This window comes from Ylistrum balloti, unplaced genomic scaffold (genome assembly GCF_031769215.1).
Source record: "Ylistrum balloti isolate Yb309-2 unplaced genomic scaffold, AGI_CSIRO_Ybal_v1 Utg370336, whole genome shotgun sequence".
Classification (NCBI taxonomy): domain Eukaryota; kingdom Metazoa; phylum Mollusca; class Bivalvia; order Pectinida; family Pectinidae; genus Ylistrum; species Ylistrum balloti.
In genome coordinates this window covers 120,785-143,932 of record NW_026782243.1, presented here as the reverse complement: position 1 = coordinate 143,932, position 23,148 = coordinate 120,785, and the positions used below count along the sequence as shown (strand labels likewise).

General features: G+C 34.5%; 1 protein-coding gene across 1 annotated transcript in view; it reads right to left on the bottom strand.

Moving 5' to 3' along the window:
- Positions 1 to 492: 492 nt before the first annotated feature.
- The window catches only part of LOC132553571 (dynein axonemal assembly factor 8-like), a 38,402-nt gene continuing 15,746 nt past the window's right edge, over positions 493 to 23,148 (bottom strand). Inside the window, exons 15-28 of the mRNA XM_060217825.1 lie at positions 22,554 to 22,772; positions 21,778 to 21,884; positions 21,241 to 21,373; positions 20,249 to 20,428; positions 19,549 to 19,798; positions 18,832 to 19,045; positions 17,700 to 17,895; positions 17,269 to 17,363; positions 16,586 to 16,688; positions 16,359 to 16,479; positions 16,011 to 16,101; positions 15,336 to 15,421; positions 15,092 to 15,161; positions 493 to 1,452 (exon numbers count right to left, since the gene is read on the bottom strand). Coding sequence (XP_060073808.1) covers positions 1,369 to 1,452; positions 15,092 to 15,161; positions 15,336 to 15,421; positions 16,011 to 16,101; positions 16,359 to 16,479; positions 16,586 to 16,688; positions 17,269 to 17,363; positions 17,700 to 17,895; positions 18,832 to 19,045; positions 19,549 to 19,798; positions 20,249 to 20,428; positions 21,241 to 21,373; positions 21,778 to 21,884; positions 22,554 to 22,772 — 1,949 coding nt within the window. The 3' untranslated portion in view covers positions 493 to 1,368. The remainder of the gene's footprint in view (positions 1,453 to 15,091; positions 15,162 to 15,335; positions 15,422 to 16,010; positions 16,102 to 16,358; positions 16,480 to 16,585; positions 16,689 to 17,268; positions 17,364 to 17,699; positions 17,896 to 18,831; positions 19,046 to 19,548; positions 19,799 to 20,248; positions 20,429 to 21,240; positions 21,374 to 21,777; positions 21,885 to 22,553; positions 22,773 to 23,148) is intronic.

Below are 23,148 nucleotides of genomic sequence, written 5' to 3'. Positions count from 1 at the left end.
AATCTTGACTAAATACCCAATCAGACACCCTGTTAGATATTGTCTTCAGGTTAACCAAATTACCCAACAGAATATAGTTCATTCTCACCAAAAAATCTAAATTTGCACAAAACCGTTTATACATATTGCTCCAAATTTTTGAGTAAGTGGGAATCCAGTTAAGATGAATTTCTCTGTATCTGTTCAATATTTCTGGATAACTGCTGAATATCAATATTATGCATTAAATGAAAAGATATCAAATTCTCCTTTTAACTACAGGTCTGAAACTGATAACTGCTGAAACAGTTAAATCAGTACCGCGAGTTTCATTAAAACACAAATTATGTATACCTGTCAAACATCACGGTGCATCAGGTGTACATAATTCATAAATTTCAGAATTTTTCAAATTTTCAAAATCCAATCAGACAGAAAGAGTAACTTAAAATTTATCATAATTAATAATGTAACTTTTTCAAAACAGAGGTTTTTATATGTACGATAGCTTGATGTGTAGAATATTTTTTCCAATGACATTCCAAAAAGTTGGCAAGTATGTTACAGAAAGAAAATCCCATTTTTCATCGAGATCTAAATTTTGTACAGGACCCCTGTCCCAAAAGAATCATTATGAAACAAGCACATAGTACAGCTGAACCTTGTTAACTCAAACTCTTATAACACAAAGACTCTGTATAATTCAGACTATTTCGTCAGTTGTGGCCAAACTTCACACAAAATATTTTACCTAAATTTTCTTGAATACTAGGATAACTCAAAGCCTTCCTGTGGTCCCGACGACTTCGATATAAGAAGGTTCGACTGTACTTTCCCTTCAATGCTAGTTGTTAAAATTTCTTAATATTAACATGAACTCCTGGCAAAGATTGCTTCCCAAATGCAAAAAAGTATGAATATTCATATTTTATATCATGTTTAGACCATGAACAAATCAAAATGTGTTAAAAAGTATTTTATACCCTACTGTCTTTCCAACACATTCGATCCTTAGCTTGGATCCTCGGCTCTTGGTAGGTTCTTTCTTGTGAACCATTTTAAAGCAAATGTTCTCATCTATTTTTTCAAACTTGAATTACCTGTGAGCAAATTTTAACTTCAAAACTGATCTGATTTGAAGAACTGAGAATATTTTCAAAATTTACAATATTCTGTGATTCTAAGTTGAACACATCTCCTTGTTGTCGCCCTTTAATACCATATTTTCCCTAAAATATTGATTACCAGAATATAAAAAAATATTTCACTTTTATCCCTGTCATAATAAAAAAGACATCTCTAATTTCAACTTGAGATCAAGTAACTACCATTCTTCTCGAATCTTTGAAATCTTTTTAATGTCTATAGCTCTGTTAGTCCAAAGTCGCCTCACTGTTTTGTTGTCTTTGGCACAATCTCCACCTGACTTCCTGGAATCAGCTTGTCAAAGAAAAACCTCAGCATGTTGTGGGCCTGTAAAAAAAACAAAATGTTTTTACAAGTAATATGACTTCAACATTGCATCTCTACCAAATCTTGTGGCTTTGAAATATAAAAAACTTGAACAAACTGCATCTTTGCCAAAAACACTTGTTACTTTTCAACATATTCAGTATCATCTAAAGCATGGAATATATTCATCTGAATATGTTAAATAGATTTGAACATTAATATTTCATCATCAAAATGATATTTCATCAAGAAATTTGTAAATTCCCCAAAACAATAGCAGCAAATAAGGAATGAAATGGCAGCACAGGTTGATGAATTTGATCAGGTACATTGACACAAAAAGATACAAAAAATACATTTCATTTAGTCATCAGGTGTACACTTGTAGCTTACAACAGTAAAAACCATCCATTATTTGTATAAAGCACTACAAGCACCAGACTCGACCTCAGCTGGTGTATTTAACATAGAACCTGATTGGTTTGAACATATGATATTAAACCAAACATGTATGGCTTCCTTGGCTACGTTGTCAACTGTATATAGAACAGAAGTAGGCGCATATGTTGATGGTGTGGGATGGTGAAGGACAAGGTCTCTCCGGCAGTCAATGAGTTCTGTGGCATTTAATATCTCATGATGGTCAATGGCCAAGCTTTATTAGCCAATCTGTGTCATCCACCTAACCTGATTTCATTATAAAATATTTCAAAAAATCAAAAACATGTTTGACGAAATTAAAGAAACATTGATTAGACAAATGTAGAAGGATTTTAAACATTTGCTCTTTTTCCCTGCTCCAGACTCACCATTTAAAGAAAATTGATCCCATTCAACCAAGGATACTTCAGACCATAGAATCAAAGCATTCCAACAGAAAAAGAATAAAAAATTCCCTCTATTTCCCCTAAGCATTAGGCCCTGCCCCTTCTGTCCAGGGATGCACAAGACCACACATTTTAATAAAATGGATTCCCTTTCACCCAAGGACTCTGACCCAACATAACAAATTTCAATCACTCCTACAGATTCAGAATTCAAGGTTTTAAAACATTTCCCTAGTTCCTAGGTAACAAGACCAATCATTTACACAAAGTTTATTCACCTTTCCCCAAGCATGCTTCTGACCAAATCTGGTCATAACTTACCGAGTTGTCTATGACTAATAGCAATTTTTAAAAACTGACTGATGATGTGGTATGGCAGAAGCTCAACAGTCTTTCCAATAAGGGAGATAAAAATGTTTCTCCTGATGTTTTCAGACTTTTTTTTCATTAATTCTTTCATTAAATACAAAAAGAAACAACGAACAAAAAAGTGATCGTGACAACAATTCATATCAGTATTTACTCACAAATACAATAAATTCAACCTCAACACTTTAATGAAATAACTTAGAAACTGTCATATTCTATAAGATCACTGATTAAAGCTATGGCTGCAGAAACATCGTCATGAGAAACACTTCTACCACAGAGGAACGCGGGAGGACTCCAGATGATATCTAGGTCAGCCTAAAACACCGCATCTGCCCTTACTATACATAAAGGAAATTTCACACATTCCAGCGAATCACACCAAACCTGGTTATGAGATTTTTTTTATCATATCTAGGGATTCCTGGTCATCATTGCTGGATTTTCCAATTTGCCAAATGTGTCGATAAATCATTTCTTTAGCATGCCCATTTCATTTCATGCATGCATGCTTGTGAAATGATTAAACCATTTGCTTTATATCAAGATTGTACTCTTTTGCACATGTATAACATCAATTTTCTACAGAGTAATTTGACATTAATTACCGACTTGATTTCAATTCAACAATTCGAGTGTAATTGTATTTTCCGAGTTCTGGTCTGACATGACACCCTGTCATACCCTTAACTTTACTCACTTGGACTCTCTGACACTGAAATGGAATAATCCATCACATAGATGGTCATCTTGTCCTGTGTCACGTAATTGAGCAGTTTCCATATCACAATTTATATTTTGTAAGATTCAATGTTTATTTAATACTTTTACCAAAAGTAAAAAATTGTTGCCTTATAGAACATAGCCTTTCATATATAAAATTCCAAAGATTTGAATGAAATTTTTTCTACAATTGAAAATGAAATTTGAAGTCTGCATATTCATGCATGTGTGATGAATTTGGTAATGTAAATGTTATATCATTATTTACTGTTATTCCTATATTTGATTGAATCCTTTGAAAAACTATTCAATATTTCATTAAAATATTTCTACATTCTGGTGTCTTTAAGTGGAGGAAAAAATGAAAAAAAAGTATTTACATGAATTTAAACCAAAAAGTTATAATAAATAATTAAAAAAAATTTTTTTTTTTTTTCAAATGTTTACTTTTGATTTTCGATAATTTCATTACCAAAATGAAAAATAATGCATTGTATGATGTCCAATCTAATTACGATATTGCCAGCCATCCTATCTAGGTAGATGCTGTATCTCCCACCAGTGTTCAATGCTCCTGTTACAACAATACTATCTCTGTGACAGCTGTCATCACCTACCATACATCACTCCAAGTAGTCATGACACTAGACAAACAGAACACTCTGCTGCATTGCTATATAGAATTGAATTTAAAAAAAAAAAAAAAAGCTGTGATTCCAATTTTTATTATTGGATACAAGAGAAAAAATCACCTGTACCAATGCATGGTGATTTTTACAAATTTTTACCAATCAATTTATCATTCAACATATCAACCTAAATTATGGTCACCAAAGTGTTTTAACCATCAATATAATTGTTAGCAACATATATGCTGAGGTCACTTTTATTTGAGAATGTCAAATATGATTGACCCTGATTGTGGCCAGAGGTTTATATCTCCATATAAACCATGCATCTCCAGAAAACTCACAGTAGTACAGAATGACAAAACTTTACTGTTTCAGTCAACTGATCAGACCTATATTTAATAGTTTTTGAAATTACACTGCCATGACAAATCAATAGAGACACCACACAACTACAAATGCAAGTAACTCACTGAAATTAAATAATGATTAATACATCTCCAGTGAAAATGTGATGTCTTAAAGTCCACCTCTATATTACAAGTACCTGTCTTTAAAGGACACACTCAACTCAATCAGCGAATGAGTGACTGGGATTCTGAGAAATTGAGATTTGGTAAGAGATTGTGGCCTCTAGGGGTTTAAACTTATAATTTATAATACTGTATATAAATGGAATCTGCTTCCATTTGACTTCTAGAAAATGTATAGTTTTAACACATATCAATGTATTGGAGCTAATTCAGACAAGTGTAAAATGTCAGGGTTATTCCTTCATTTGTAAACTTCCAGTTGTTTATAATGTATACCTGTCTATAAAGGTTATGTGTATACAATAAATAGCTGTCTATAAAGGTCACATGTTTATAATGAATACCTGTCTATAAATACATGTTTATAATGTATACCTGTCTATAAAGGTCACATGTTTATAATGAATACCTGTATATAAAGATTATGTGTATACAATGAATACCTGTCTATAAAGGTCACATGTTATAGTGAATACCTGTCTATAAAGGTCACATGTTTATCATGAATACCTGTCTATAAAGGCCACATGTTTATAATGAATACCTGTCTATAAAGGTCATGTATATACAATGAATACCTGTCTATAAAGGTCATGTGTTTATAATGAATATCTGTCTATTAAAGTCATGTGTTTATAATGAACACCTGTCTATAAAGGTCATGTGTTTATAATGAATACCTGTCTATAATGGTCATGTATATACAATGAATACCTGTCTATAAAGGTCATGTGTTTATAATGAATACCTGTCTATAAAGGTCACATGTTTATAATGAATACCTGTCTATAAAGGTCACATGTTTATAATGAATACCTGTCTATAAAGGTCACATGTTTATAATGAATACCTGTCTATAAAGGTCATGTATATACAATGAATACCTGTCTATAAAAGTCATGTATATACAATGAATACCTGTCTATAATGGTCATGTGTTTATAATGAATACCTGTCTATAAAGGTCACATGTTTATAATGAATACCTGTCTATAAAGGTCACATGTTTATAATGAATACCTGTCTATAAAGGTCACATGTTTATAATGAATACCTGTCTATAAAGGTCATGTGTTTATAATGAATACCTGTCTATAAAGGTCATGTGTTTATAATGAATACCTGTCTATAAAGGTCATGTATGTACAATGAATACCTGTCTATAAAGGTCATGTATGTACAATGAATACCTGTCTATAAAGGTCATGTATATACAATGAATACCTGTCTATAAAGGTCATGTGTTTATAATGAATACCTGTCTATAAAGGTCATGTATGTACAATGAATACCTGTCTATAAAGGTCATGTATGTACAATGAATACCTGTCTATAAAGGTCACAATGAATACCTGTCTATAAAGGTCACCTATTTATAATGAATACCTGTCTATAAAGGTCATGTATGTACAATGAATACCTGTCTATAAAGGTCATGTATGTACAATGAATACCTGTCTATAATGGTCATGTATATACAATGAATACCTGTCTATAAAGGTCATGTGTTTATAATGAATACCTGTCTATAAAGGTCACATGTTTATAATGAATACCTGTCTATAAAGGTCATGTGTTTATAATGAATACCTGTCTATAAAGGTCATGTATGTACAATGAATACCTGTCTATAAAGGTCACATGTTTATAATGAATACCTGTCTATAAAGGTCATGTATATACAATGAATACCTGTCTATAAAGGTCATGTGTTTATAATGAATACCTGTCTATAAAGGTCATGTATGTACAATGAATACCTGTCTATAAAGGTCATGTATATACAATGAATACCTGTCTATAAAGGCAATATGTTTATCATGAATACCTCTCTATAAAGGCCAAATGTTTATAACGAATACCTGTCCAAACAGGTCACTGGTTTTTGCTCTCCATGCAACAAAAAAAAAATAATAACGCTTAATGAAGGTCTTCAAACAGTTAACATAGAGTTAGGTTTAGGGATTATCTGATATCAGAGCATCACTGTACTAAAAGCAACAGATCTAAGCTGTGAATATTCCTGACTTATAATATCAATGGGAACAGTTGAGGGATTCCAGCCTAATAGATGTGGTTCACAAAGTTTATTCTTGATAATAGTTTACTTAAAAGTACACACCATGTTATATTTCCCATCCCCACTCACCTGAAATATGATTTATCTCCAAAAAAACAGAAAATATTTGCACTACATGAATGTCCCTATTCCCATCTCATTAAATGGGATGTGACAGGTAGTTAGGACAGCTTGAATAACAAGGGTATTAAAATCCATAATTCATAATACTTACACAGTGATTTTGTACAATTTATATGAATCATTTGTGTATGATGACAGGAAAGACTTGACTACACATATATCCCCTCTCCCCTTACAGAGGTGTTAAAATTCATAATTCAGTAATTTTTTACATTATGTTTATTGATCACTTGTGTACATATCAGAGATAAACTGATACTTAAATAGGTTGTCACCAAGCCTACTGCATCACTTCCTGCAAAACATCATGTGCATCATATGAAACACAGTCTGCATGCAGCAATGCATTAGAGAGATCGTCACTACAGAAGGGTTGCCACATAATAACACCAGTACAGTCTGACAATTGTTCTGCTCTCCAGGAATTGGAATAACACAAAAATGTACAATTTCCACAACATTCATTGTTTGTAACAAAAACAGGAAATGAAATTAATTGGAACACGACAAAAATCACCTTTACAAAGCCACACATCAAAGAGACAGTATCGAACTGTCTATGTTTTTTCACCAAATGTTCATTTTATGACTTTTTCTCACACACTGTACTCTTTTCAGGAGTTAATTCCTGGCAATATGTAATTACTTTACCAAAAAAAAGACAAAAAATGAAAGAAATTACTTGCGAAGTCTTGGCAGTCTTCACAAGCTTTGATCTCTTCCAGTCTTATGTAATATGATCACAATCTGTCAGAATGATGAATGTACTCTCACAACCATCCATACAAAATTTGGACTTCCATGAATGTACTCTCACAAAAGTCCATACAAAATTTGGACTTCCATGAATGTACTCTCACAAAAGTCCATACAAAATTTGGACTTCCATGAATGTACTCTCACAAAAGTCCATACAAAATTTGGACTTCCATGAATGTACTCTCACAAAAGTCCATACAAAATTTGGACTTCCATGAATGTACTCTCACAAAAGTCCATACAAAATTTGGACTTCCATGAATGTACTCTCACAAAAGTCCATACAAAATTTGGACTTCCATGAATGTACTCTCACAAAAGTCCATACAAAATTTGGACTTCCATGAATGTACTCTCACAACCATCCATACAAAATTTGGACTTCCATGAATGTACTCTCACAAAAGTCCATACAAAATTTGGACTTCCATGAATGTACTCTCACAACCATCCATACAAAATTTGGACTTCCATGAACGTACTCTCACAACCATCCATACAAAATTTGGACTTCCATGAATGTACTCTCACAACCATCCATACAAAATTTGGACTTCCATGAATGTACTCTCACAACCATCCATACAAAATTTGGACTTCCATTTTCATATCAACATTTCTTAAATTTTAGTTTCATCCAAGCTTTAAGTTTACTATGGAATACTTGGTCAGGTGACAGGGTAGTGTCATATCTTACAGTATGGACAGGGTGAATGGATGTCAGGTGACAGGGCAGTGTCCTATCTTATAGTATGGGCAGGGTGAATGGATGTCAGGTGACAGGGTAGTGTCATATCTTACAGTATGGGCAGGGTTAATGGATGTCAGGTGACAGGGTAGTGTCATATCTTACAGTATGGTCAGGGTGAATGGATGTCAGGTGACAGGGTAGTGTCATATCCTATAGTATGGGCAGGGTGAATGGATGTCAGGTGACAGGGTAGTGTCCTATCTTATAGTATGGGCAGGGTGAATGGATGTCAGGTGACAGGGTAGTGTCATATCTTACAGTATGGGCAGGGTGAATGGATGTCAGGTGACAGGGCAGTGTCATATCTTATAGTATGGGCAGGATGAATGGATGTCAGGTGACAGGGTAACGTCATATCTTAAAGTATGGGCAGGGTGAATGGATGTCAGGTGACAGGGCAGTGTCATATCTTACAGTATGGGCAGGATGAATGGATGTCAGGTGACAGGGTAACGTCATATCTTACAGTATGGGCAGGATGAATGGATGTCAGGTGACAGGGTAACGTCATATCTTAAAGTATGGGCAGGGTGAATGGATGTCAGGTGACAGGGTAGTGTCATATCTTACAGTATGGGCAGGGTGAATGGATGTCAGGTGACAGGGTAGTGTCCTATCTTATAGTATGGGCAGGGTGAATGGATGTCAGGTGACAGGGTAGTGTCATATCTTATAGTATGGGCAGGGTGAATGGATGTCAGGTGACAGGGTAACGTCATATCTTATAGTATGAGCCAGAATAAATTTATTTACCTCTCCATCGCAAATATTTCGACTTGTACTGAAGTTTATTTTGATTTCCTATTGAAATTGCTTCATAGACTTCATGGCCTAGCAATTCTTATAAGACCTAGAAGGACATAACAGCATGTATGACACTATCTGATTTCTTATGTGGCTCTACCATTGCCATATCTAATTTGTTGTATTAAAAGGTGCCATTCACTTGTGTGTCTTTTATACAATTTTTGTAATTCTTTGAAAAGTGGTCAAAAGATAGAGGCTAAAGCACCAGAGAAATTCTTAAGACAGAATGAGGCTCTCCAGACTTAAGTTACTTCCCTTTAAAAATATTGATATAGTCTTCCCTTTTGATGGTGTACATCCCAATGAAGTGACATTGATCAGTTAAAGTCATCCTGGCCCTTCTTACGAACGTCTGTGACACTTGTGTGTACATTGTGGTCACAAAGAAATAAAGCATATTTTCAGAACTTGCTTTTGGGAATATTACTTTAAACTAATGCATCTGTATTTCAAACAGAATGAAGTCATGGGCATATTAAATAACAAGCTCAATAAATGACTTCTCAAAACACAGCACTTATCATCTTTCATCTGAGTCACACCTCTGAAAATTTACTTGGTCACTGGAAATCAGAAATTTTAATCTCTCTAGCCTTAGCTATATTTAGAATATTTCCCTATTTTTTTTTTTTTTTTTACAGATTTGTCTAAACAAATTTTTGGTAAAATCATTTAAAAAGATGCATGACATATTAATATATTTGAATTTTGCTAACTCTACTAAATTCTTTATGGATTTCTGTCGATGTCAATGTTTATAACCCATCAACTACCGGTACAGTAATCTAACACCACTGTTCTGTGACACAGAAGAAGTATTTCACGCTTCATTAGAATTGGCATTCCCAAAGTATGGTTCCACAGGAGTTGATCAAACAGAAGAGAAAAACTGCCCTACGATCACTGAACCATTACACCAGCATGAGCAGAAATAAATTTATTTTCCTGGTCAAATGTCAAACAAATTTCATCACAATATGAATAACTTCACACACAAAGCGAGAAACATCGATAGAATTATCGCAACGCAGATCTTAGAAAACTCAACGGCTTGCTACGGAGATTAAAGTCGCACCAGTCACATATATCAGGCAGTCAACATCGGCCCATAGGCCATTCAACAAAGAATCTAGTGCCCTCAACCAATACCGTAATAAACTATTTTTCATTACTGATCTGTGGTGTGAATTTGGCAGTAATTTGTCCTGAAAGATAATGAGTTCACAAATACATGAGTTAGCTTCAACAGTGAACAGTGACATCCCTTTACTCATTGCAATGCTTGTATGATAAAAGGAATTGTTCAAACTTGACAACAGCCTTTAATCTTTGAAAAGCATAAAGTTTTTAGGTTGAGTGGAGTACAGTTGAAACAACCAGCTACAAAAGTAGTCTGATCATGATATCAGAACTTTCAACATTTAACATTGCCGTGAGATGCCAATTTTGTCTTAAATTCACCTCAAGTATATCACAGAAAAAAATATTTTAAAAAGACGAAAAAAAAAAAAAAAAAAAACAGGGAAAAAATAAAATGAGCTGGAACCATATCCAGGTATGTATAAAAATCTAAGGAATATTCTATTGGAACATATTAACTGTTATACAATATTTCTTGAAATGAACCTCGATTGGTACTATTTGAAATTCCCTAACTCCAAAGTTTCCATCACTTCTTGAAAAGATCCAACATATGTTCCACTTAATAATCACCAGGACATCATGAGACTGGGTATCTTAATAGAATTACGTAAAATTTCATTATCTTAAATTTCAAAATCTCAAGTTTTCAGCTTTATTTAAGAATATACTGTATCTATATACCATTGGATTCAATAAAACAGGACAACATGTGAAACCCTCAGTGGATTTCAAAATAATGGCTACTGTCCTATATAACAAATTGAAATATTCTAATTTCCTGGTCTGTTTGTAAAATATCTGATTTCTCCGCGAGACCAGGGAGTCAATGAAGGGTTTGTGTGCCCAGAGGCTTCCGGAGGCTTCCAAACTGTCACTCAGACAACACATTCTTTTTCCAGAAGGACAAATAAAGATGAGTTGTGAAGTGGGATTTAGAGTGTGTATGCAGGACAAATCGGATACCAAGTCAGCCAAACATTACCACACATATTTTGTTTCAAGGTTTTGTGTTTACTTAGTAAACAATGAAATAATTGCTGATGTAACAAACAGCACTGAAATGTGAGTGTCCAGATTCCATCATAACCAGTGAAAATTCTCATTACTCTGTAGACTTAGTCTTAATACACAAATTGTGCAAATACATAATATGAATTTCAATGCTTAAAACTGACTTGGTTTCATACCTATTCATCACCAGTCCTTTACAAACAGCATACACATCAAAATGTAACCAGCATGCTGCAGTATCAATGATAGTCACCTACATGAAATCCTGTTGAGTACTCTATCTAGTATGTAAACATGGCTTCTTTGACAACTTTAAACAGATCACTATTTGGGAGGTGCAGCAGGTATAGAAGCGTTAAGCATGCTCACAATGCATGGGCCATCCACTGAATAAAACCGATTCCTATTTATAATGAAATCCTTGCGGTGTTGCCTATCCTTCATTGGTATTGTAATTTTAGCACACCTGATGCCATCAGTAATGGTATGTCTTTAACTACAAGTCAAACATCCAAACAAATCAGGCAGTCATACAACACTACACTGAAATGGCACTTAAAACTGTTCACATTAACGACATCGCAAGGAACAGTTAAGCATGACTATATATTCACCTCAGCTCCATATAAGTATGAGAAATTATTTTCATTACATTATTTTTAAATAAGCTTAGTGAAGAAATATGTTTATAGAAAGCTTTCCTTTTCAGTAGGTGATATTCATAATAACAACGTATTCATTTTTTTTTCATCTTTTTTTTTCTCAAATCTGATTCAAAAGAGTTGTCCATTTTGAAGAATAGAATTAATAGTGTTTTTTTCAGAAAAAAGAAATTTGGAAGCACAAATATCGCATTAACAGAACACTAGACTTCAAAAATATGAATCACAAAATGCAATATTTCATGTCAAAACTGCAGCGAGGAATAGAGCACTAGACCTGGTTCCTAAATCATAAAATTACATTTCAGTCAAATTTGTTTGTATTGGGTGCAGAGCCAGCTAGTAAGTTACTAAATCATCACTATTTATCACCAACTCTCTACAACCTGACACCAAATCATAATAGAGTTCTGCAGCTTAGGGACAAGTTATCTCCCCTTGCTCATAACTCGTACGCCCCTTTAAATTTCCTCTGCTGGATTCTATAGAAATATATCTCGAAAATTGGTTCTCTCACAACATCCAAGATCAGTCAAGTCTCTAGGATCATTGATCATGGTGTTCAACTTCTAGAGTACATCAATATGAAGATTGTTTCGTTTCTAACCAAGTGTTTTTTGTCAATATTTATAATAAAACTCACACTAAAGTAGCTTCATTTCAAATCAATATTTAACAAAACGAAATGTGAATCATCCTTCTGACATATATACTTCATCTGCAATTCTATTCTCTTACCTATGTCTTTAATTGAAAGTGACAATCAAAGTAGTGAATATAATACTAATTTGATAAATTACTAACATAATATTAAAAAATATTCTTCATTAAGAAGGATTATCAATATAATATCTACAATAAATTGTTAGAATTGATTTCAGCTTTCAGTTTGTCATTTAACAAAACTGCTTCTTGTTGGCTGGTATGCAGAAAAAGTTTTTGAAGAATTTTTATCTGGTATCTGAGAATATATTGTGAATTCTTCTGCCTCCTTCCGTGTCCTACTTTATCTAAACACTATATAAGTCAGTAGAGGAGGAACACCCTGTATGTTGGTGATTATGTCACAGTATTCAGGGGATATGTCTATATGTGCAGAACATTAATACAGTCACCTTAGATTAATTAAAAGCAAAAACCTTGAAATTTTGTAGAGTTTGAAAACAGTAACTGCGTAAAAATCACTTTGAAACAAACACAGTCTAAAATTTTAGACCTGTATATATATCTGCTTAGTTGAAATCATACTACATACAGTGACAAGGACATCAGTTTCCTAATATAAACATACACAATGTACACTTTCTAAATTTAGAAAACATATCTATGTTTTTTGTACCCTACAAACACTACTTTAGAACCAAGTAGAAACAGCAACATTTTTTTTGGATGCTTTCTTGATTGAAATTAAGATCAATTATCAAAAAACTTTTCAGAAAAATTTACATTTACATGGACAGCACAGATTAATGTTCCAATCAAATCTTAGGACAAGAAACATTTTCCAAGTTTATCAGTAACAAGAAACGATAATCATGAAATATTCTTGTCATGAAATTGAACAACTGCAAAAATATAAAGGGAGTCATTTTTGTTACACAGTTGAACAAAACACACAAAAACAAGGCATCACTATGATACGAATTCTCCATTGTGCTAACTTGACTTTAGCCTTATATACTGTGTAAAGCTTGATCAAAATCCTCCAATGAGTGAAGCCTTTACATTGTTAACTCATCTCTGATATTATGGTCCTTAATGAGAATGTAAATTACGATCAAATCTCTCCAGGAATGAAGTTTCCATAGATTCTAACAAAGTTCTTCCAAAAACATAACAGCGCCCTTAACCGTGACCCTACGACCCTGAAACTTGGTGTTTATGTGTGGGAACATCCCTATATCCCCTGTATCCTTCATGGCAGTGGTTATGAAGAAATAAAAAATATTATAAACCTAAACAGATGAAATGATATCCTGTCTTTGACACTGAAATGTTTGTGTGGTATATACTGTGTTAAAACAACATTGGGTCAATAGGTAGGGATCTTTTTGTACAATATTTAAAAAGATTTTTTATAATTCTTGCTTGCTTTTGATAGACTTCTTTTGAAGTACCATAATATTGATCAGGGTATGTGTAACCCTGGTAAAATAATAGCCACAATATACCACTCGGCTAGAGAGAACTTCTCTTTAGCTCGATTGACTGAGCTTAAGACTAGAAAGCCAGTGGTCACGGGTTCAATTCCTAGTGGAGGCATCGAAATAGATAATGACCTCTGTTACATATGCTTATACCCATGTGTCAGGTATGTACAAGTGTCACATGTGTGTATAATGAGATGTTTATCCTCAAATAACAGCATCTCCTGTATTAGCAAATGCTGAATTCTATCAAACAGTATTGCAGAAGTTGCCCTTATAAGGTTCTGGACAAATGGCCATATTGACATGTTGAATCCTATATAGATTGTACTATCCCCTCAAACTTGTTTGAAGGAACATTGGGATGGTAAGAAAAAAAAAATTACCAAAAAAAGAAAAAAAAAAAATTAGAAGTTTGGTTAATATATGTCAAAGCAATGAAAAGTTATCACATTCAGGAGAGATGTATAAGTGATGTATACTTGTCACTGATGCCTAATATTGGTCTGTATAATTATATGTAAAATATCTGTGGTAAATTTGCCTCAGGGTACTAGTGCTGCATGAGATTGCCAGCTAAATCAGCACAAAAATTTTAGAGTTATTTAGTAGCAAAATAAATACGGATAGTTGGAAAACACCGATATCAGTTTTTTGTTTTGCCTCATAAAAAGACATGTGATTTCTGTATTGCAAATTTCATGTGTTCCATTTTCATTTACTGGTCATAAATTGTGAAAAGTCAAAAGCAACAATTAACAATATTTTTTGTAATTTTAAACAGCCGATATTTCTGCCTTTTGTTCAACTCAGGTTTAATATTTTTTGACATGAAATAGGGTGAAGTATATGCAAAGGGGAACAACTCTTTGTCTAAAATCATTTGGTTGATAATACTAATAGTACTCGAGAGTACACAAAATGATATGCTCAGAATTAAGAACACAAGGCAAACTCTTTCTTAGATAAAATTGAGTGAGTTTGGCTGAAATGAAATGTAGTCTGGTCTTTTTGTTCAACAATCTGGGATGTTGAACCTAGATCCTTTAGCTTTGAGACTAACTAATCATTAAAGTTGTGAAGGTCTACAAATTACCTGAGTAAGGTCACTAGGCCTGGTAATATCCTCACCATACTGGCTTATCAGAGAGTCTGACCCGTAGCTACTGAAAACCAGAAAGACACACAATGAAATTAGTGGACTCAATATAACATTTCAGCTGAAAGCTAAACAGAAAAATTATCTAAATTTAACTTTGTTTCTTAATCTGACTATAAGAGTGGTTATGAATGAAGGAAAGATTTAGAATTGCAAAAAAGAAACAACCTCCTGAACTTACCTTCCCATTAAGGAGTCAAAAGCTATGACAGCATTATCTCTCTCCAGGGCTAAAACTATACAAGGGCCGGAGGTCAACAAGGGTACCTGCATAATGAAAGGGTCATGAAAGGTCAACAAGGTTACCTGCATAATGAAAGGGTCATGAAAGGTCAACAAGGGTACCTGCATAATGAAAAGGTCATGAAAGGTCATGAAAAGGTTAAACTGACAATGACATTTCTACCCAGGGTCAAACATTTAAGTGCCTGAAGATATGTGTTAGACTGGCACATCAACTCAGAAACACAGTGGCACATAAAATTATTAAGTTTGAAATAAACAAGTATATTTTGTGGTATATTTTGATATCAATTATCAAGATAATCCAAAATGATACTTTTTTCTGATATCAATTGAAATTTAGAATTTTGTCATTTGGTCACAGAATATGACCAAATTTTGTGGCCAAGGTAAAATGACATAGATAATTGACAAAACCTTGATTATTAAAATGTATGATTAAAAGGGAAACAACTTGTTTCTGATGTAATGGAGAGAAATTATCTACTATCATATTTTTCTTCACATGTCAGCGTAATCTGATAACAGTTGAAATCCAGACACAGTGTCCTTCTTTACAAGGTATTGATCTGATACTACATGAGATTTCTAACTACAGATCTTTAGTACATACCTGTTGAAAGCTGCCAGCCTGTATCACATGCAAGTAGTGTTCTGCTTGTTTCTGTGTGAACCACAACATCCTGGCACCAACAATCTCAAACCTGTGCACAGACAACACAACCGCTTGAAAACTTGAAATATCCAATAATGTATTTTCCTTACAACTCATATTTTTCTTCTCTCGATTTCAATCCTGGGACATGAAAACAACTTCTGAAAGAGTAACTTATCATTATCTCCGAAATAAACTCTCGACACAGGTGAATTATTTTGTTTTTATCTTAAAATGACAGAGAAATTTGATAAAGGATTTTCATAAGGATACTGTTCAGAGTTTTGTCAACATAAAGTTTTATACCCGTTAGTGAGGAGTCCATCTATAATGTCTGTGTATCCACACTTTCTCTTGCCCTTTGGCCGCACCAGACCAGGTTTTAACACAATACATGTTGTCTGCAGCAACAGCTGGTGCATGGAATCTGAAATAAAGGTAAGATCAGTTAAAATGTTTACATAACTAGATAGACAGGTAAACAAGAAGTTATTGATTTAATGCTCTGTGTTAATCACTTATAATTTACATACCTGTGAGTTTGTCATCACCTTCATTATGTTTATCATGCACCAAAACATCTCTCTCTTCATGAAACCTCACTGCTATAGTTGTATCCTCTGCTGGACATTTGATCTAAAACATTAAACATTTGATTTCAAGCTTTGATAGTATTTATCTAGATACTCAGGTTTTTGTTGAGTGTAACTTTTTAAGCAAGTGTGATAGCAATTATTTAATATGTAATAGGTGTTATATAGCATGGACAGGATGGTAGGTACGTGATAAATAGGACTATGAGATAAGAAATAAAACAACTGGAGTTATCTTCTCCTGATTCAGGATCTTTATCTCCCTAAAATACTTTATATATTTCTACTTAAATTGTGTTGAATGGTGAAGACAGGCAGTTATAAGTTCTAAATTTGACTGAACTTGAAAATATGAGAATTTCTGAAGTCAAACTTTAAACACATCATAGCCATTCCATATCAAATACAAGGTACAGTAAAATCCTTAATTTTGTGGGATTTTTAATTTCGCTGAATTCACAGGTAACCTGAATCAAGGAATATATACCCACAAAATGATGGAGTGTCAACAAATATGTATATTTTGTAAAACAACATTTGAATCCCATGAAAATATATAACTTTACAGTAGAAAACTTAAGTTTTTCCTCAAATTAATAGTGTTATTATGAAATCCACTGTACCTCATCCTGCTGTAAACTTGGCATGGGCATACAGCAGAGGCCCTCAGGAAAGAAACAATTCTGCTCTGCGACCGCAGTGAGGTAATCTTTTGATGCTGTAGATAGAACAACTCATGCATTATCTACATTGTCCAGCTTAATCAACATTATGATAAGTCAATGTTAAATGTCCATAATAGTGATTATACCTATAAAAATTTGGCCTGAAAATTCATAGTATGCTTTTTAATCTTCAAAATTTTCTTTTTCTCTTCACTAAATGTTACTAATTATGATCAATTACCAATTTCAGTGATCAATTCCATACAATAAGACTTCACCAGAAAATTCAGACTTTTCTGACAGATTTTCATGCATCTGAAATGAACTCTTCTTCATTGAATAACTAAGTGTAAAACATCTGACATATGAAATGTACAGATTCACATTACCATGAAGAGCATTTAGTACAGGGTCAACACCAAACACGCCCCTCCAGTAGAACTGACTCTGTCGTCTAGCTCCTTGGGGATCCATTGGACCCAACAGGTCTAGCAAATACTTGACAGCATTTTCACGTTCCAGAGTTAGGTATACACAAGGGCCAGATGTTAAGTAGGATAGATGTTTCTCCAACAAGTCTCCATCCTGGAAATAAAATCATCAGAACTAGGTATAACAAGATGTGGTCTGTGTGGTTTGAAGCTATTCATAAGGCCTGTATTGGAACAAACGTTTATGAATATCCCACACAATATAAAAAATGTTTAAGACTAAATCTATCAAATATTTTATTTTGATTTTAATTCTTCAACAATGTTACTAACCACTACCATCTGAATTATGCAATGAGGATCATTAGTTAGAAAAAAATTATAAAAAATACATAGGCCTGCTAAGTGACAAACTACCACTGACTTACTGTAACTACCATCAACCTACCATAACTACCATCAACCTATCATAACTTCCATCAACCTATCTTAATTACCATCAATCTGCCGTAACTACAATGAACATCTTCCATAACAACCATTAACCTACCATAACAGCCATTAACCTACCATCACTACCATTGATCTGCCATAACTACCATCAACCTACCATCACTACCATCGATCTGCCATAACTACCAACAACCTACCATCACTACCATTGATCTGCTATAACTACCATCAACCTACCATCACTACCATCGATCTGCCATAACTACCAACAACCTACCATCACTACCATTGATCTGCCATAACTACCATCAACCTACCATCACTACCATCGATCTGCCATAACTACCAACAACCTACCATCACTACCATCGATCTGCCATAACTACCATCAACCTACCATCACTACCATCGATCTGCTATAACTACCAACAACCTACCATCACTACCATCGATCTGCCATAACTACCATCAACCTACCATAACTACCAACAACCTACCATAACTACCATCAACCTACCTTCACTACCATCGATCTGCCATAACTACCATCAACCTACCATAACTACCAACAACCTACCATAACTACCATCAACCTACCTTCACTACCATCGATCTGCCATAACTACCATCAACCTACCATATCTTTCTCCTCCAGTATGGACATAGCTTGACTTCTGTCCAGAACACAAAAACGTAATGCTGTGATGTGGAATTTCTCTTGCACTATTTTTTTGAGGATTTTTGACAAATGCCGTCGCACAGCTCGGGGTTTGATAAGAAGGAAAGTTGTAAATGACTGTGGTCCTCGCTGCATCAGGTCGAAAATGGACTCCTTTATCACAGTTGTTCCTCTATATAATACACAAACATGGTATATACATCAGACATAAACGATTACCAACAAAAGGCATGATGATAAAAATACTTCTCATGATAGCCCTCTTTAAATTTATACAAGTAGAGTTACATCAATATTTATATATATAATGTTCATTATGAAACACAAAAAATTACCTTTGTATTCCTCAATTTCTTTATAGCTTGACGTTTACTTTTCTGTTACATTTTTTTGAACACACTTATGTCATTATTAATGGTTGAGACACTACAGATGAGCTAATCAATCGTTAGACAAACAAATTAGACTCCTATGATAAAATGGCTTTAATGTGGCACCACCATAAATGGTCTTCATATAATCCGTAATGTTGTAAGGACACAAAACAAAATTGAAAACTTCCATTGACAGATATTTCCTCTCTTTTGTTATATTGAAGACAAACATCTGTGATTTACATCTTGATCATATAATTTATAAAGTTAGCAGTAATTTTATTTTATCAAATATACCCACCGTTCCTTGTCCTTTCCTTGTGTGAAGTGTTTAATACTTGGTAGATATGGCAGGAGTGACCTTGACTGAGGATCAGCGAACAGTTCACGTTCGGTGAAGAATGAGCGGGCGAATGAGTATGCCTCCTCTGGTGTTTGAGACATTAAGTAGTCTATGTGACTATTCTGTGGATTGTGTGACAGGTTTGTGATAACTGAGTTTAATTTCTCAAAACCATTTATTCCTCTCAGGACTAGAATAAGTGCAGGTTCTGAAACAAAAAAAAGCAAGGTCTGTCACAGACAGGTTATGTTCCTGGATTGGGAAAAAGATTTAAGTATGAAAAACAACAATGGACAATTAGAGAGTGAATGTTCTGGTGCACTGCTCTTCTCCTTGTTGAGACCTATCTACCTATGAAGTCTTATGTTGACACCTCTTGTAGTTTTTGTGTAATGCTCCAGACAAAATTATGATGGATGGATGGACGGACAAAGCAGAGACTATATACACTACCTTCAGGGAGCATAAAATTAATGTAAATTATGACTGAACTGGAGATCATTCATGGAGCGATGTTTAAACTTTCCTCCAAATGAAACGGTCAGACCTGTATATATTTTATCAGATAACTTAACCTAAATTTTAGTATGAAGTGGTGTAAAACATACTATTGTCACTGGTGTCATTACAAAGCCCGCTACACTCTTTCAATACTTACCATCTGTAAGTGTATGTATATTTTTCTTCCACTGACGGTCCCCAACTTCATATGGTGTAACCTCTTTGGCCTGAGATAGGGTCAGTGAGGGTACCCACTTAATTCCCAGTAACTCAAATCCCTCAGCCAAGGGTAGGCTGATGGGAGTCTTACTGTACGGAACCATGTTCAGCAGCTGACCTGAAGACAAGCAAAACAAAAAAAACAGTAACCTTGAACTCTTACAGTTCGCCTTCCCAAACTTGTAGTTTTTCTGTGATCCAAAGAAAATCTTCTTTTTCACATGAACACTCTGATAGCTCTGTAGGTTAGCACTACATCTAACAACTTCTAGAGAGCAAAGTCTGACTTTAGGGTAAAACGCATTTTTAATCAAACTGAATTGACATTTTTTTTGTAAGTGCATCAGACATTAATTCTTAATTTCAGAAAGTTAAAGCAAACTGTCGTTAATGAGACCTGGGATATGAGTAAGGGGTTTAGAGATGCTGTATCCTACAACACATTTCAGGGACAAATGACATGATTGGGCATAAAGTGGGTAGACTCTGCAGAGAAAAATCTCAAATTAACACACCACTCGACAAATCTCGTGTAACTCAGAATGCTTCAACTATTGTCATGTCTCATCGTACATTCTAAGAGTGAGAGAATTTATATGTCTCGCATTGGATCTGTTCTTCACATGGACTTTGGAAAATGTTTTATCAAGAAAACCGCTGAACTGTTAAAAAAAAATAAATTCAGGTGATATCAATATAGTGATGGTCTTTTTGGTCTCGTCTTTTAGGTCTTTCTAAATCAACCTACCTTTAGGTATCCATATTCACAGCAAAAAATATACACAATATCTTCACCTGATTGGGACATACAAGTTTTGGTTTGTACTACAGGAAACTAGCTTCATGTGTTCAGAACAGATTAATGTTTATCACTATCTTTTTTTATACCTGATGTAAATCTAGTTTGCTCTATGTTTTATATAAACTTACCAACAAGCAGACCATTACTCTTCAGGTTACTGTGACCCAGTATAAGGAGGACCACAACCTCCTCTACCTCGGGATTAGTGTAGAGTTTAGGTACAACAAAGCTAGGGTTTACACTGATCTCGTAGTCCACACACTGCAAATAAATAAAATCCAGCAAGATCAGATTTAATATCAGTAAAACTGATGTGCCTCTTTTTATGGATCTGTTTTCAAAGCCTCGTACCAATTAACTATAACTTCAGAACAGAATTAGATAGAATTTCTACGGCTTTGTGTAATTAACGAGACAATCTAATGCATAATAACCCTAATATCAAATTAGTAAAACTGTATTACAAACAAAATACTGATATGTTTCATGTTAATGATAATAAATGTTATATCTGGACAGGAGAGAACATGAGGTACCACATAAGGACCATTTAAACTGTTATACAAGACCAGTTTACAACAATAATAGGCATTAAAACATTCACCACAAGCTTCCTTTTCTGTCTAAACCAGACAGTTTTCAGAAACACCTATAAATGTCCTCACCTTGCTGAGTTCTCCTCCAAGAACAGCCTGAAGTCCATCAGAGAACCGTGCTGCGTGAAACAGCTGTTTAGAGTTGATTGGAAAGTCCACAGTTTTCTGTATAGTACCTACAGTGTATAAGGTAAGAAGTAGAGTTAAAGTCAACTCTTAATGTGTCTTATTGATAAACACGGTCCACTCCTAATGTGTCTTATTGATATACAGTCAACTCCTAATGTGTCTTATTGATATACAGTCAACTCCTAATGTGTCTTATAGCTAGTCAACTCCTGTTTTATTGATACACAGTTCACCGTTAATGTGTCTAATTGATACACACTTAACTCCTTATAGATACTTACTCTTGCAAGCCTAAAATTTACAAACTTACCGATAACTCCCTGTAATGTGAGCTGTACCATGCAGGCCTCTATCAGACTTACCCATAACTCCCTGTAATGTGAGCTGTACCATGCAGGCCTCTATCAGACTTACCCATAACTCCCTGTAATGTGAGCTGTACCATGCAGGCCTCTATCAGACTTACCCATAACTCCCTGTAATGTGAGCTGTACCATGCAGGCCTCTATCAGACTTACCCATAACTCCCTGTAATGTGAGCTGTACCATGCAGGCCTCTATCAGACTTACCCATAATGTGAGCTGTACCATGCAGGCCTCTATCAGACTTACCCATAACTCCCTGTAATGTGAGCTGTACCATGCAGGCCTCTATCAGACTTACCCATAACTCCCTGTAATGTGAGCTGTACCATGCAGGCCTCTATCAGACTTACCCATAACTCCCTGTAATGTGAGCTGTACCATGCAGGCCTCTATCAGACTAGCTGCATGATGGGCAGCATTTTCTTTCTCCAGCAACAGTAGTGTACAGGGCAGTAGGGCCTCCTGGTTTCTCTCCTGAGGACACAAGACTGTTACAAAGTCTGCCCCTTCCACACCTTCTACAGTCTGAGTTCCAGGACAGAAGATTGGCACTGCCTCACTCCCAATACCTATTAAATCAATAGAGAATTTGTATTACACATTTCAATTTTGTAACTGGCACTGCCATTGTTGGAATACATCTGCTACATATATTTTTGCTGTATTCGGCAGTGTTGGAAAGCTGCTGTATTTCAGCATTGTTCTACTTAACTATTGTGTTAAACAATATAAATAACTGTTGAAATAAACCATTTTATATGTTGATATGATCAGTTCATAGTCCTGTCATATCCATTTAAGTTTGGAGCTGTATTTCCACATGGAGCAACTAACATCAACAGGCAAAAGTTCAGCATCACGTCAATGTCTAGTAAACAAAGTTTAAACTACAAAATTCATAATTGTTGAACATTTGATTGTCTGATTTCCAATCAATACTACAGT